This window comes from Dipodomys ordii, unplaced genomic scaffold, assembly GCF_000151885.1.
Source record: "Dipodomys ordii isolate 6190 unplaced genomic scaffold, Dord_2.0 Scaffold1, whole genome shotgun sequence".
Classification (NCBI taxonomy): domain Eukaryota; kingdom Metazoa; phylum Chordata; class Mammalia; order Rodentia; family Heteromyidae; genus Dipodomys; species Dipodomys ordii.
The window spans coordinates 43,966,832-43,983,354 of record NW_012267217.1 but is presented as its reverse complement, the minus strand read 5'-3'; the positions used below and the strand labels follow the sequence as shown (position 1 = coordinate 43,983,354).

The 16,523-nt window shown below is 40.6% G+C and overlaps 1 protein-coding gene across 4 annotated transcripts in view; it reads left to right on the top strand.

Moving 5' to 3' along the window:
* Nucleotides 1–16,523, top strand: part of Plekhm3 (pleckstrin homology domain containing, family M, member 3) — a 168,893-nt gene that overhangs the window by 45,341 nt on the left and 107,029 nt on the right. For all 4 annotated transcript variants that reach the window (XR_001174852.1, XM_013011283.1, XM_013011294.1 and 1 more), the window contains exon 4: nt 14,913–15,058. Coding sequence is in view for 3 of the 4 variants with exons in the window: in XM_013011283.1 (XP_012866737.1) it covers nt 14,913–15,058 (146 nt within the window). In the remaining variant the exon portion in view is untranslated. The remainder of the gene's footprint in view (nt 1–14,912; nt 15,059–16,523) is intronic.

The following is a 16,523-nucleotide window of genomic DNA, read 5'->3' as shown; positions in this document are numbered from 1 at the left end:
TATGATCTAAAGGACTCATGAATAACAAAGACATTTATACCATCTGAGAAAATTCCAAGGGGTTTAGAAGTTGCTTACCATAAGCTAGAAAGCAATGACTAGACCAGTTATTATACACAGGACATCAAATGGACCATTTCTTCAGACAAAATAGCACCTGGCTAAAAGGGGGATGAATGATGTATGTGGCTACCTTTTAAAAAGTGAAGAGGATTCAACTTGTTTACCTATTCCCCTATTCCAGTCAGCTTCTGGGTTGCAGAGTCCAACAATGACTAACCTGGGGAGAGAGATTTCTGGTGGTATCTTCCTGGGTGCCCTGGGACCAAGCATCTTCAGAAGCAGAGGAGAAATGGACCAGCTCTGTGCTGTCCATCCTACTGAAACTCTCCTACTCAGCTCAGGGAGGGGGGTCGGCACCCAGTGACTTTGTAATCCCCCACTCCAATCCAGATCCTACCCTCAAATCTTGCTTCAAAATAGATAGATAGGATGTTTTCTTATTGGTGTACATAAATATCCAGTGCATTTAATTATGTATTACTTAAGCTGAAAAAAAATCTCATGTATACTATCTACCACTTCAAGAGGGAACTAGGATTCCAAAACCTAAGATGTGGGCTTGATGTGGATCTTTTTTTACAATAAGACTGAACGTCACATTTTAGATAGGTATATACCAAAGGTTGTATCTTTTTTTATATATAAGGTAAATAAATCACCTTTAATCACAGCTACTCAGGAAGCAGTGGTTGAGGGGATTGTAATTTGAGCCAGCCCAGGCAAAAAAAGGTGGCAAGACCCCATCTCAGCAAGTAAGCTGAGTGTGATAGCGTGCATGTGTCATCTCAGCTATGGGACAAGCCGTAGCTAAGAAGATTGTAGTTTGAGGCTGTTCCTTGGCAAAAAATGCAAGCTCATACCTGAAAAATAACACCAAAAAAGGGCTGGGGCCTGGCTTTAGTAACACCTGCCTATCAAGCATGAGACCCTGAAACGTACTGGGGGGGGGAAGTAGATAAGTCATAAAGCTAAAACTAAAAAGCATTGTTGAAAATCACTACCCTTTCAAATTATGAGGCTTGTGCCTCCTATTTGGAGGAATAGTTTGAAAGTCTTTGTCCTTTTCTATATCTTCATCAATAAAGATGTTCTTCCTAGAACACACATGATGGGGTAGCCAGCCAGGAGGCATCCAGACTCAGTGGGATAATCATAAATTAGAAGCACAAGAACTGCTCTTGTGTTTGAAGCACTGCTACTGATTTATTATACAACCTCAAGCAAGCCTTTCTAGTCTTGCAGGTCAGCATCTTCATCACTGTATCTTGAAGGAAGATTAAACTGCCTTAGTGATGTGCAGTTCAGATGTTATAAAACATTGCCTGAACCTGAAGTGGCAGGCAGATGTGTCTTAATTCAGTGGCATTGTACATCATTGCTCTCTTTACCCAGAAAGTTTGGGGAGGGTTCCCCAAGTGATCACTTAAAGAGTGATCTTTTGTGGTCTGACACCTTTGGGAAATGTTTCTCATCCCCTGTTAGGAAGAAGAGTTTTAACTTGAATAAAAGATGCCTGAAGATGCCACTTGAGCCTGACTGTCCAACTTGATCCTTATCTCTCAGTTATCTTCACCAGCTACCACGCATGTTTGAATACCTCTCTCTTTCTTACCCACTACTATTATTGATGGCTGGCTGGCTGAGCTGTCATCTTTAAATAGTATTACAGGATTAATAAATATTATTTCTTCTTTCATCTCTCAGGGAATAAGAAGGCAGAGATGAAAATATCATACTATTGCTGAGAGACCACGTTTTTTTAATATAATACAATATTATATATAATATGCCCCTAAATTAATCAGCTGACCATAGCTAGTATGACAAAGGTAATTCCTTTCAGTATAGCAGACTGTTCTTCCTGAGGCCAAGCTGAGAAGGCCTGGGTCCTTCTAAACTCAGCAGTCAGATACCTCATTTCTCCATCTGTGAGGAAGGCTGGGGAGAGATGGGGAGAGAACTGAGGAATATTATCTATAGGAAAATTCTTTCAAATGGCAATGTGAAGACTAGAGAAGAATAGTTCCTCCTCACAGACTTTTTTGTGTGTCTGGCCTACCATATGTAAATAACCTGATGCAAACAGCCTGTGTTCAAATACCAAATATTTAGTTTAAAGATTAGCCTCAGATATGGTCACAAACAGATGTTTTTAGAGATTGAAAAAAAAAAAAAACTTAGGAGGCATAAGACCAAAGAATAAAGGAGAAAAGTAATCCAAGGCAGTCTCTAGATCTCACAGGACATAAAGAATGTGGTCTGGGATGAAAATGAAATTCAAGTGTAGATTTACAGGAAGCTGATGAAAGTAATCTTTTTCACTTTGAGACTGTTCCTAGTACTGCGTGGACTCACTCTCATGACTTTAATTTTATCAAATTGTTGTCATTACTAAAATAGCTCAAGTAGACATTACTCTTAAGAGATGCTGCCAGGATTTTTTCAAAGGTTTTAGCAAAGAAGAGGAAAGATTGTGTTTTAAAGATACTGTACAGTTCAAAGGGACAAGACATTTGTAAAATACAAGGAAAGAGGAGAGGTGTTAAGAATGGCTAGTGATAGGAAAGAGAAGTCAGAGGGGACCCCAGTGGGACACTGTTGTAATCTAGTGACTGGCTGGAATGTAAGAAGAGACTTCTAAATCCAAGCCAGAAGAAAACACAACTCCCAGAAACAGTGATGAGAGACAGGTTGTCTTGTAGGTAAACCAAAAAGAAAATCACAACTTTTAAGCCAATGAGAGGTTGTTGGCTTTTCCAAGCAATCATAGTAGAGATGTAACTGAAGAATCATAGAGGGGAGTCAAATGATGTTTTTCTGTAATGTTAAGTACCTGAGAAAATCAGAGAAGAAAGGATGTAATTGTAGCATCAACTGGATTATCTGTAAGACAGCAGTATGTAGACCAAGGCTGGAGTCTAGGATAAGATGAACAAGGCACTTGTTTCAGACACAGAATTAAGAGGAACAACAACAAAAAAAACCCAAAACCCAAATCCTGGTCCTTGGGCTTGAACTCAGTGCCTGGGCACTGTCTCTGAACTTTTGTGCTCTAAGTATCTTAAAAATCAAATTGAAGGGGCTGGGAAGGTGGCTCAGTGGTAGAGTGTTTGCCTCACATGCAAGAGGCCCTGGGTTCGATTCCTCAGCACCACATAAGCAGAAAAAGCCAGAAATGGCGCTGGCTCAAGTGGTAGAGCACTAACCTTGAGCTGAAGAGCCCAGGCCCAGAGTTCAAGCCCCACAACGGAAAGAAAAAAATCAAATTGAAGGAAGTGGAGCTGTGGCTCAAGTGGTAGAGTGCTAGCCCTGGGAGGGGTGGGGGGGGAGGGAAGAGGTGGGGAACCTCAGGGGCAGCACCCAGACCCTAAGTTCAATACCCCAGTACTGGCACACAGAGAGAGAGAGAGAAACAAATTCAATATCAGACAATCTGTGATGAACAAATAAAACTGTTTAAACTGCAGCAGCATTAGTGTTCCTAATTTTCCTTTTGGTCTTAGCCTCTAATTGAGCTCAGTACTGGTTTCAGAGGAACATTCCCAAAAGACAGTTTCCTTACTAAGACCCCCAATAAGGTCCCCAAAGCTGTCAGCTGCAAGTTGCCAGTAGCACATCCTAGCATTTGCCTTTTTGCAAGGGGAGTGAGGTTGACCTCCCTTCTCTGTCTGGGATGTAGGGAAACATAGAAGGAGACCTGGTACCCCCATACTTAAGATAGAACAGATAGAAGGAGCATTATTCCCATTGCCAGCAGCTTTTATGTCAGAAGCAATCAGCGTAGCCGAGCCCTTTTGTTTCTGCACTTGTTTTTCATGTAAGAGTTCTTGGTGGGCAAGTGATTTCACCAAGAGGATTAATTTGTGAAGAAAAGAGCTCCAAGCTTGGAGCTGGTGCTGCCAGCAGGTTGTCTAGAAGATAGCAGTGCTGTGTGGACTGGGTCTGTCTTTCATGGCACTTCTTTAAACTAACGGAGCAGCATGAATCATTTTATTCCGTTAAGAAAGTAGAGCTGGTGAAAAGGTTTTTCTTCCCCCTCATCATGAGACAGCCACGCTGGCAGAGAGTGATTAATAGGGTTAGTCTGTGGATTTCATTTTACCCCTGTCACAGGGGTTTTCAACAGTGCTTTTAAACATTTGGGACCAGATAACTTTTGGTTGTGGATGGTTAGCAGTATCCCTGGTCTCTGTCCACTAGGTGCTAATAGCATTCCCCATCCTCCCTTTTGAGACAACTCAGAGTATCTGCAGTCACCTCAGTGTTTCCTGTTGGGACAAATATGCCTTGGTTAAATATCACTGGGATATCAAGAAACAAAGCTTCTTACTTCCACTTCTTCCTTCACTCAGCTTTTCCTCACTTCTTTGTAAAATATTAATACATGTTGATGATTTCATACCATGTGATCTTTTATACATAAGACTGCAGCATCTTCATGCTAGATTGAGGTGAAAATAGTAGGTTATAGAAACAGGACCTGAAACAGCCCATCATCCCATACCAGATATATCAGCCATATCTGATTTAATAAAGGGTAATTAATATTCTCGAATCAGCTGAGATTTAAGGCATTAGTTGACCTGGTAGCTCACATTTTTCTCCTTTTTTTTTCTTCTTAAAACTACAAGCAAGCAGCATTTATTCCTATTTGCTTTTCCCTTTGACTCACAGAGCTCACATGATGAATGGCTATAGGCTCACAATATCATGGGCATCTTTGACAGTCCCCTTTTTAATACTCTTATATTAGGTACTTGCAAATAGCTTACATGTTGACACTGAGCTTCTCCTGACCCCGCTTACTGTTCCCCAGCTTACTGCCTAATCAACTCAGATTGTTGTCATAACTTATCAATCGGGTCTCTCCTCTCCCAGTTTTTTTCTTACTAATTAATTCTTTCTAAGCTGAGATTGCCACGGTTCCTCTATCTTACTCTAACCATTTAGCAGTTTCGGGGTTTAGTTTTGCTTTATTACTCCAAGATCTTTTCCCACCACTTCTCTGCTTACATACAGTAAGCCTCAGACAATTAGAATGGTTATGTTTTTTTTTTTTCCAAACATACTGTCATTTTTCTGCTTTGAGCCTTTCTTGGCTTTTGTTCTTCTAAAATCTCTTTCTTTAAGGTCTAGCTTAATTGTCCCTATGTCTGCACAGCCTCCCTCCATCTCCATGATTGGTTATGATTTCTTCCTCCTTTGCGCATCTTTTATTATCTTCTGCTTGCTTTCAATCTCATGGATTTGTACTCGTGCCCCTATCACTAAGGATATTCAGAAGGAATGCCAGACTTACTAGATTCTAGCCTAAGTTCACCAATTAGCTGAATTATATATTATGTATATTTGTATAAATTATTTCAGATTTTTTGTCCTTTTCATTTTACCATCCACAAGGAGATGATTTAAAAAAAAAAAAAAAACCTTCCACAACGATAGCTCCATGGAAATTCACCTTCATAATAAATACCATACCAGCCACTTCTGTTAGGCCTTTTCCCTAATGTGCCACTTTGGACAAAATTGCTTTTATTTCTCTGCCTCAGTTTCTTCATCTGACAGTGGGATTCATACCTACCTCATAGAATTGATATGAAAATTAAATGGACACGTATACTTACGTATACCTACATATACTTATGTAAGGTGCTTGTAAGAGTGCAAGGCAAGTAGCAAGTACTCTGTATTTATCTATTAACTGTTGGTAATTTCAGTTTTTAAATTGATCACCATTATCTGAAAGTCTTTGGGAAAAGAACTAGTCATGAGCTGTTAAGAAAAAAACAGGGATAGCAAATATACTGCATTTACATTGATTAAATATATTAGAAGCTGTATTTAAAATATTTCATTGTTCAATGCATAAACTTACTGAAGTTAAGAAAACAAAAAGAACTGAACAACTCAAGTCATATCTTTGGCAGTGAAAATCTGTCACAGATCATTGCATTTACTACTCAGGGTACAAATTTAATAGACGGAAAAGCAGTCAGAATCTGGAGAGTGGTGCACATATTTACTTACTTGCCTTAGCAAAAATCAAGATTTATTGCCTTTCAAGATAAATTTTGGCTAAATATTGACTTTAGGTTCTCAATCATGGCTTACCTGCAAGACCAATAAATCGTGACACTTCTCAACACGAGTTGGAATCTACTTGGTATTTATTAATTTAGCTCACACAATTTATAATCTTAATAGTAACATTCCACGAGATTAGACAAACATTGTAGAATTTAGCAAATGTCTATTTTTGAGCAGCAGTAATTACCTGACATGTGATTTTCACTTCAGCGCTTAGTTAACTATTATACCCTTAGCACTATTAAAATAATCTAGACCCTACAAGTCCACGCTAACTTAGCTATTGAGATATTCACTGACAAAACAAAAACCCCACCTAACAGCTTGTATGATTAAGCCAATTAGTATTCAGACTGAATTTTTCCAACCACAATCTGCCTGGTTTGCTTAGTCCTGCTAGTAACATCAAACAACACATGATTTTTGCTCCAGAGATGGCATCTGTCTCTCCAGTAGGATGGGCATTGAACTTTCGCTGCATCTGGGCACTGAGCTAATCCTTCACAACATAAATTTTGCCACATTGCTATGGTGAAAGATACATCCATTTTGTCCCAGAGAAGTTACTTATTTCTGTTGCATTCATAAGGGCCTAGTTGGGCTAGCAGCAGCTGCAGTCCATTCTACAAGTGCCAGCTCAAGTTAACCTAAATGCATGTCATCACAGTAGGAACAGTTTTCCTTCTGAGTATGATTTATGCGTTTGATTGTGTGTCAGCCCTTAGACTGTGCAGCCGAGCTTTATGAGTCAAAGTTTCAGCCAGTGGGGAGTGACAACTTCCCATATGTAATCTCTCACTGCTATAAAATTTGTAGGTGAACATAAAATGAGGCCCATCCAAAATGAATTCTTTTCTGAACACAAGTGAATTTCCATAGGGCTTTCAAGCTAGCCAGGGAGTGAGTTCCTCTCAAGATTGGATTTGGGCATGTGTGTTCTCTTCCAACCAGGATGTTTTCATCCTCTGGGCAGAAAACTTGCTAACAAGGGACCTTATACCTTAAGGAAAAAAGTCTGAATTGTTGAAATATAAAGTTAGCTCTGTGTAATTTCAACAAAAGGTCTATCAGTATATGCCATATTCTTCATCTTAGCAATTACAGATGGTACACAGTTGATTTTTCTGGATTTCTCCCCCCCCCCCTTTTTTTTTAATCAGTCGTGGGGCTTGAACTCAGGGCCCAGGTACTGTCCCAAGGCTAGCACTCTACCACTTCGATCCACAGTGCCCTTTCTAGTTTTCTGGTGGTTAGTTGGAGATAAGAGTCTCATGGACTTTCCTGACTGGGATAGCTTCAAACTATAGTTAAGAGAATCCCCCAGCCTCATTTCCATCTTGTTAACTGAGATCACACATGAATGAGCAGTCTCTTACAAATCAGCTCAGTACCTTCCAGCTGTGGAGTGAGTACATCTGGGCTCCAGTTAATTTTCCCTCCACTTCCTTTAATGGACATCAAAGCTGCATTGAAAAAATTGTTGTGGGTCCACAGATAATTCAAGCGGTAGACCATCTGCTTAGTAAGGGCAAGGCCCTGAGTTCAAACCCTATTACACACACACACACACACACACACACTTTATGTCAAGATCTCTCTCTCACACACACACACACACACACACGCACGCACACGCTTTATGTCAAGATCTGCTTAGTAAGGGCAAGGCCCTGAGTTCAAACCCCATTTTACACACACACACACACACACACACACACGCACACGCTTTATGTCAAGATCTGCTTAGTAAGGGCAAGGCCCTGAGTTCAAACCCCATTACACACACACACACACACACACGCACACGCTTTATGTCAAGATCTGCTTAGTAAGGGCAAGCACACACACACGCACACGCTTTATGTCAAGATCTGCTTAGTAAGGGCAAGGCCCTGAGTTCAAACCCCATTACACACACACACACACACACACACACGCTTTACACACACACACACACACACACACACACACACGCTTTATGTCAAGTGATCCTTTGTTCCAGTACTACCTATGGTCTGGGAAAGTGGCTCAGTAGTAGAGCGCTTGCCTTGCATGCATGAGGCCCTGGGTGCTGAGGCCCTCCGCACCATATAAGCAGAAAAAGCCGGAAGTGGCGCTGTGCCTCAAGTAGTAGAGCACTAGCCTTGAGCTGAAGAGCTGAGGGACAGCGCCCAGGCCCAGAGTTTAGGCCCCACAACCTACAATAACAAAAAAACCCCAAACAAACAACAAAACTACCTAGTTTTCTGGATAAACAGAATTTTCTATTTAAAGCAAATGTAATGCTTTATTTTAGAAAGTATATATTCAGATACATATTAGCTACATTTAATGAGGCAATGGGATACGAGACAGTAAGCTAGGGAAGCTAAATTTTTTTCCCTCCTATTCTTGTCATTCTTTTCTCTCTCTCCCTCTCTCCCTTCCCTCCTTTCTTTCTTCCTTTCCTCTCTTTACTCCTTCCCCCTCCTTTTTTCCTTTCCTTCCTTCTTTCCCTTCCATTTCCTTCTTTTCACTTCCACCCTCTTTTTCCTAACTTGCTTTTTACTCTTTTTGTCTCCCTCCTTCCTTCTCTCCTTCCCTCCCTCTCTTCCTCTGCCCCACTCTTTCTATTCTTTTTTCCTCCCCTTCCTTCTTTCCTTCCCCTTCTTTCTTTTTTCCTTCCTTACTTGTTTTCTTCCTTTCTTGTCTTTCTTCCTTCTGAACCTCCCTTCCTTCCCTCCCTCCCTCTCTCCTTCCCTCCCTCCCTCCCTCCTTCCTTCATTCCTTTCTTCCCTCCTTCCCTCCCTCCCTCCTTCCTTCCTTCCTTCTCTCCTTCCATTCCTCCCTCCTTCCTTCCTTCCCTCCCTCCCTCCCTCTCTCTTTCTTTTTTTTCCACTCTTTTTTTTCTTTCTAGAAAAGATCTCACTATGTTGATCCTCCTGAGTGTTGGGATTACAAGCATGCACACCATGCCTGGCTAGGATTTTCCTTTTTTTACTTTTACAGAGCAAAGGAAAATGTGTTATCTCACTCTCTTTTCCTACTCTTCTTTGTGTTTATTTGTGCCTGTTATTCTCTTAGAGCGTTTCTATTTGCCATATACAAAGCACTGGCTTTGCTTTTCTGAATTAGATAAAAGCTTACTTTTAAAGATGGAAAGAGTATGGTAGCTGATGGCACTTTTTAAGTGATGGCACTTAAAAAGCAGTATATGCATGCTTTCCTGGGTGCAAGAGCTTCACCTGGGCCCAGCCTAAGTCCTTATTACCTCACCTCCCTCTGATGTTCATGGGCTGCTTCCACTGGTCAGGGGAGGTGACTGGAGTTGGTGGCCAAGAAGTGGAGAGATGGCGGTTGGCTCCTGTTCAAAATCTCAGCCTCAATAACAACACACTGCAGCCAAACTAGCTAACTAGGTGCACTTGTCAGAAGAAAGATTGTGCTTGTGTGGAGAATCATGCCAGGATTTCTGCTTCAACCCCAGCAACAGATTCTTTTGGGTATCTTAGTGAAAGACCATTTGGGAAATAAACTGTACATGCCGCAAATAAGATTTCAGTTAAATGGTGACATTTGTTCCCAGAAGTATATCAGAGGAGAAGCTAAGCTCTTCAGAGCATGTGTTCATTAAAGGTTTGAAGTGGGGTGAGAAGCAATAAAAAAAAAAAGGCCAGTGGGTTCTCTTGTGAGATAGTTTTTTGTTCTTATGAATTGAATACACTGAAAAGTTTCAAAAAGAGACTGGGAAGAATGTATTTGCTTTGATCTAACATGTGGAGTGTTTCTTTCTCCTAATGCCCTTTAACTTACAAACACTGTTGAAAAATCTGTTTGAAAGTACATAAAAATATGTGTAAATAAGCCCTAATTAGTTATTTCAATTAATTATTTTTTGTCTCTACTCTGTAGCTCTATTTTTCTTTCCATAATGTCTTGCTTAAGAGTCCAGTTTTGGCACCCTTCAAAAAATGTACTTTTTAACAGTCATTATTAAGAAAACACATTTTTTTCCCTGCTGAGAGCCTAACTGATAAAGTAAAATCCCAGATTGTGTATCTTAAAGAAGAATTGCGTCTGTCATTCTTAGACCATGATTTGCTAGTATGACACTGAAGGAAATGTTGCAGTTAATTGTAAGAACAGATACTTCTTGAAATAAATGAATCTTCATCAGACCACTAGCATCTAATCTTCTTTCCCAACCATCTTATGCTTTTTCAAAGACAAATACATTGGATTTCAGGGTGTACATTTTAAGTATTTCTAAGTTGAATAGGATACTTTCCAATGGAGGTAAGAACGCTCTGCGAAAATACTGGTAAAATAATCCCAGGTCTACACAGCCAGTTTTTAGAAACTGACTAAAAACTTGAATTGTTTTTGTTCAAAGCCTAGAAAGTAAACTATGTGATGAATCAAGAGCTTTTCTTTGACTGCAGTCTGCAGACATTTATACTTTGGTTGAACTGAGTCAGGCTTTTAGAGCTTAGAGAAACCTTATCCATCTGACCTCCCAGTGGGGCCCTGGTAAATGATGCTCATTAGAAATGTGAATTCTTAGCTGGGTACTGGTGGCTCACGCCTGTAATCCTAGCTACTCAGGAGGCTGAAATCTGAGGATCGAAGTTCAAAGTCAATCTGGGCAGGAAAGTCTGAGAGACTCTAACTTCTAATTAACTACCTGAAAACCGGGAGTGGAGCTGTGGCTCAAAGTGGTAGTATGCTAGTCTTGAGCAGAAATGCCCAAGGACAGTGTCAGGCCCTGAGTTCAAGTCCTGTGACTACCAAAAAAAAAAAGGAGAGAAAGAAGAAGAAGGGGGGGGAAGAAGGGGGAAGAGAGAGGGGGAGAAGAGGAAAAGAGAAGGAGAAGGAGGAGGAGGAGAAGAAGAAAGAAGAGAAGGAAGAAAGGAGAAGGAGAAGAAACGTGAATTTCTGTTCTCTATCCCTACTCTACCAAACTTAGGAAGGATTCACATTTTACATTCTGATGCTCAGTGAATTTGGAAACCCACCAATTAAAGCTAATCCTTTTATTTTGGCTCAGGCATATAGTGTGCCCTGGGTAATAGCAGGTTTAGGTTTCCTGACTGTAGGACTCAGACTGTTGGTATATCACATGTTCAAAGTAGCTCTTAGAGTGTGTGTAGGTTCAAAGCTACGTCTGGATGATTTCAGCACTGAGGGTTGGACAGCATAGTTTCAGTACAGTATGATTGTTAAGTTACCTAGCTACTAGACATAGTTTTACATATTTTTTTCTACTGTGTTTGCCTAAACTAAAATCTGAATGAATTTCATCCACAGTCTCTTATTCTTTTTTTCTCTTTTATGAGCCCAGAGATCTGTACAAAATCATGAGACTGTTTAACTTACCTCATGAGCTCATGTGGTTGAATCCCTAGCTTTGGGCAGGTGTACCCAGCCAACATAAACATGTTTAGGCTATATGGTTTCTTAAAATGTATATGCAGGTATTTTAATGTTGATTTCGTTGCACAAAATTATTACAGACATTGAAGTTACAGATAGATAAACTAAGTAGTACTTACAAATATAGGTATTAAATATCCAGCAAATGCTTACTGATGTTTATTACTTCTTAAGTTGACACAAACAAAAAGCTAAAATATCCAGATTTTTTTTCAGTGCTCTATGGTGAGAATTTCTGGAAGGTCCAAACAATTAGAGAGGATTGAATTCTGTGCAGTAGCATTTGATTTTTCACTCAGTCTGACTACTCATTTTTGGAAACAATATTCCAGCGTCTAGGAGATGTCAGCTTCCACTGAGCACAATTTCCAGTTCATACATGAGCACATGCTTAAGACTTTAACAGGGGGACTAGGAAGGTGGCTCAGTGGTAGAGTGCTTGCCTTGTATACCTGAGGCCCTGGGTTCGATTCCTCAGCACCACATAAGCAAAAAGAAAAAAGCCGGAAGTGGCGCTGTGGCTCAAGTGGTAGAGTGCTAGCCTTGAGCTGAAGAGCTGAGGGACAGCACCCAGGCCCAGAGTTCAGACCCCACGACCCGACCCCCCCCCAAAAAAAAAGAGTTTAACAGGGATAGTGATGAAAGTTGGCTGCCACAAGAAACAGGTGATCAGGTTTAAAAAAATCAAATATGAAATAGCTATGGGAAATTGAAATGTCTGTAGGTCTATATCTATGCACCATTTAAATAATAGTTTATCACTCTTTCAACTTAAACATTATGGTCTCTTGTGTGTAAACTTTGTAAGAGCTGAGGATAAAAAATATATCTGAGAAGTTTATAATGTTGCTGAATAGCAAAGCCCCTAAAAGTGCAACATCACTGGTCCAGCGGGTGATGGAATGGGTGGGCACACATTCACACCGCTGGGCTTGTGAGTCGTCTCTTCTGTCAAATTCAGCTTGTTTTAGTCTTCTTCTTTCACACATTTTTTTCTCATTCCTCAGCCAGCCGTGAAAATCAAGTTATTATAATGTTTTTGTTGCTACTCAATGGTAAAGAAATCTACTTGAGGATCAAGTCTTTGAAACTTGATACCAACATAGTGACTTAATTTTTGTGTGTGTGTGTGTGTGTATGTGTGTGTGTGTCAGTTGTGGGGCCTGAACTCTGGGCCTGGGCGCTGTTCCTCAGCTCTTCAGCTCAAGGCTAACACTCTACCACTTGAGCCACAGCACCACTTCCAACTTTTTCTACTTATGTGGTGCTGAGGAATCGAACCCAGGGCCTCATGTATGTGAGGCAAGTGCTTTACCACTGAGCCACCTTCGCAGCCCGTGACTTACTATTTTTTTAATACCTTCTCTATGTAAAAACACATGATCTAATTTTCTTTGTGAAAGAGGCACTATGAAACTGCTTGGTTACTAATGCCTTTTTATTTATGATGGAATTCTGTTGGGTTTTGTGATGTTTTTATTCATGGAGTGCATGCAAATCAGTATCTTCTTAGGTTAGTAGTTCAATAAATGTATTTGGGCACTATTTAGTGATGGTGGGACACAGCAATGATCATTACATCATCATCCTCATTACTATTGTTGAAAGAAAAATCCACTTTCATGCCTACAACATGACTAGTGTCAGATCCATTTGATTGATCTAGTTCTGGCACCCAACCATGAAAAATGTTGCATGGAAGGATTTCTAGAATGAAAGGTTATAGGTTACAAAGGTCAGAATAGAGTGTGTGTGTGTGTGTGTGTGTGACACACACACACACACACATATATTTTCCAGTCCTGAGACTTGAATTCAGGGCTTGAGTGCTATCCCTTTTGCTCAAGGCTAGCACTCTACCACTTGAGCCACAGCTCCACCTGGCATTTGTGGTAGTTTATTGGGGATAAAAGTCTCACAGACTTTCTTGCCCAGGCTAGGTTTGAACTGTGATCCTCAGATCTCAGCTTCCTGAGCAGCTAGGATTAAAGGCATGAACCACTGGTGCCTGACTTTGTATATTCTTTTAAAAAACATACAACTTTTATTATTGTTATAAAAGTGATATACAGAGGGGTTGTAGTTAAGTAAGTCAGGTAAGCTCTTCCTCTCTCTCTCCCAGTTTTCCCCTCCCATCCCCACCCACAAGTTAAGTAGTTCATTTTCAGCATAGTGTCTAGTGTTTATTGCCAGGTCCCCTGACTGTGTCAGGACAGAGCTCACAGAATCATGCACTGCCTGGAATATGAAAAGAACATTAGCAATCATTTGCAGCAGCAAGCTGTAAGTGTTCTTGAGTAATGGGAAAATGTTGCTGAAGTGGAGAGCAGAGAAATAATGTACTCTGCAATGTGCAAAGTGGGGGAGGGATGAACACTGTTCATCTGGCAAGTTCTCTAACTGGAATTAGAGATTATAGTCCTACTGCAAAGTATTGGGAGGGAAGTTGGAGGGGTGGAATGGGGCCAGTCCAAAGCCAAATTTCTTTCATTAATTTTTGTGAGCAAAAGAAAACTACATATCAGATTTTAGAATCATTCTATCAGACAACATATTTATTTATTTTTATGTTTTTGAGACAGAATCCCACTTCATGCCCAGGCTGGGCTTGAACCCATCAGATCCTCCAGTCTCAGCCTCTGGGATTACATGTATGTACCATAATGTCCAGTCTTCTTTTCTTGATATAGAGTTATTAGGTGAATTAAACAAAGAACCTATATAAAAAGCTCCCAACAAAATGTCTAGTGCAATACGTCCTGAGCAGAAAAGAAAGAAAAGGAAAAAAGAAGAAATGAAAGAATGGAGGGAAAAAAAGTTGTAGAGAAACATATCTCTGGTAGCTGTATGTAGAAGGGATAGAATCGAAGAGACCAGAAACAGGGTACCAAATAGGTGATACTAACAGCAGTTCCTCAGGAAGTGATGGGTGGAGACTGTCAAGGCTAGAAGGAACATATGTGTACATCTGTTCTCTGTGGATTCTTTCTGTTGTAGACTTTCACTAAACTTTTGAGTTGCACAGCCTTGGCCGGGCACTGGTGGCTCATGCCTGTAATCCTAGCTACTCAGGAGGCTGAGATCTGAGGATCACGGTTCAAAGCCAGCCCGGGCAGGAGAGACTGTGAGACTCCTATCTCCAATAAACCACCAGAAAACCGGAAGTGGCGCGTAGCTCAAGTGGTAGAGCGCTCGCCTTGAGCTGAAGAGCTGAAGGACAGCACCCAGGCCCAGAGTTCAAGCCCCACGACCGACAAAAAAAAAAAAAAAAAAAAAAGAGTTGCACAGCCTTGTTCTGTGGTGCTCAGAGTATAATAGCAATCATAGATTCTTTCTTCTTTCTTGCACAGGATGCCAGCGGTCCATCGGCCTTTCCAATGGGAAAGCCAAGGTGTGCAATTACAGTGGGTGGTACTACTGCAGCAGCTGCCATGTGGATGACAGCTTTCTCATCCCAGCACGCATAGTCCACAACTGGGATACTTCAAAATATAAGGTGGGTGTCAACACTGTATTCATTCATTATAACAATTTAGATGCTCTTATCTTGTCAGGTAGATTTTAGAGACGATGAAACAATTGGAAGCAAATTTGATTAGGTATTCTCATAAAAGCTACCCGATTTTATCTGGTTCTTCTTCTATAGCTAACAATTTAAAGGCTTCTTAACTATGGTTCTTATTAATTTACTAATTTAAAAAGGTATGTCTAGCAGTTGTTACTTCTAGTCCTTGATAATTAACTGTAAGGGCTACGATAGAATTCTGATAGAGAGATCTTTCTTATTTTTATTAGCTCTCATTTCCAACATCATAATCTATGAAAGGATGAAAATGGGAAAATAATTAATGCACAAGCAGGACCATGATCTGTGGAAAAGGCTTATGTGATCCAATGTATTTGCTATGTTGTATATGACTCCTGGTGTGAAGGTCAGTCTTCAGGTACACTAAACCCCTGGAACTTAAACCATGGGAGAAGCCCAGAGAAGAAAAAGTGTGTCTAGCCATCCTCCAGCTTTCATTTGGACTGGTGTTTATTGAAGAAGGGGGCAAGAGAGAAGCACAGGGATATGCTAATACTTCTGCAAATCAACTGCCAACACCCACAGAGGAGACACAAGTACAAATAGCAGGTTTGGCCACTCTAAAGTACAAATCAACAGAGGAAAAGAATAAGACCCAAGATAGGCTGGGGCACCCCAACATAAAAGGGTAGAGAAGCAAGAAGCAACAGCAAAGGCCAGGAAGGGGTGAGCAGTGAGGTAGAAGGATTCCAGGCTGTCGACAAGCCTTGTGAAGAAAGTGTTGCCAGACGAATTGTGACAGATGCTGATAGGTCAAATAAGATGAGCATTGAGAATTGACGATTGGCTTTAGTAATGTGGAGGTAATTAGTGACCTTAATGAGAACAGTTTGAATGGAGTGGTGAGAGCAAAGGTCTGATTGGAGTGGGTTCAACATAGAATAGGAAGAGAGAAATAAAAGACAAGGATAGACCACTCTTTTGAGAAGTTTTACTCTAAAGAGGAGAGAGGTGGGGAGTAACTCCAATAGAAGTGGGGTCAACTTAGTTTTGTTTTTTTTGTAAGTGGTGAACAAACAAAACAAAATAAAGCAAAACAATAGCATGTGTTTTATGCTGAGACTAACTACCCAGGAGAGAAAGGAGAAATGCTAGGTGGATATAGTTGAAACAGTGAAGATGGAGTTGTGTAGATAATAGGAGGGGTTGTCTACTGCTTGGAGCAGGAAGTAAAAGAAAAGTCAGTGTACAGATGAGGGCATGTGGATGTGTTGTTGCCAGAGTCTAGGAATCCTATTCACATCAGTACTTTGATCAGATTCTTTTACTTCAGCATCTGTGATCGATCGGTCTTTCCTTCCTTCCTTCCTTCCTTCCTTCCTTCCTTCCTTCCTTCCTTCCTTCCTTCCTTCCTTCCTTCCTTCCTTCCTTCCCT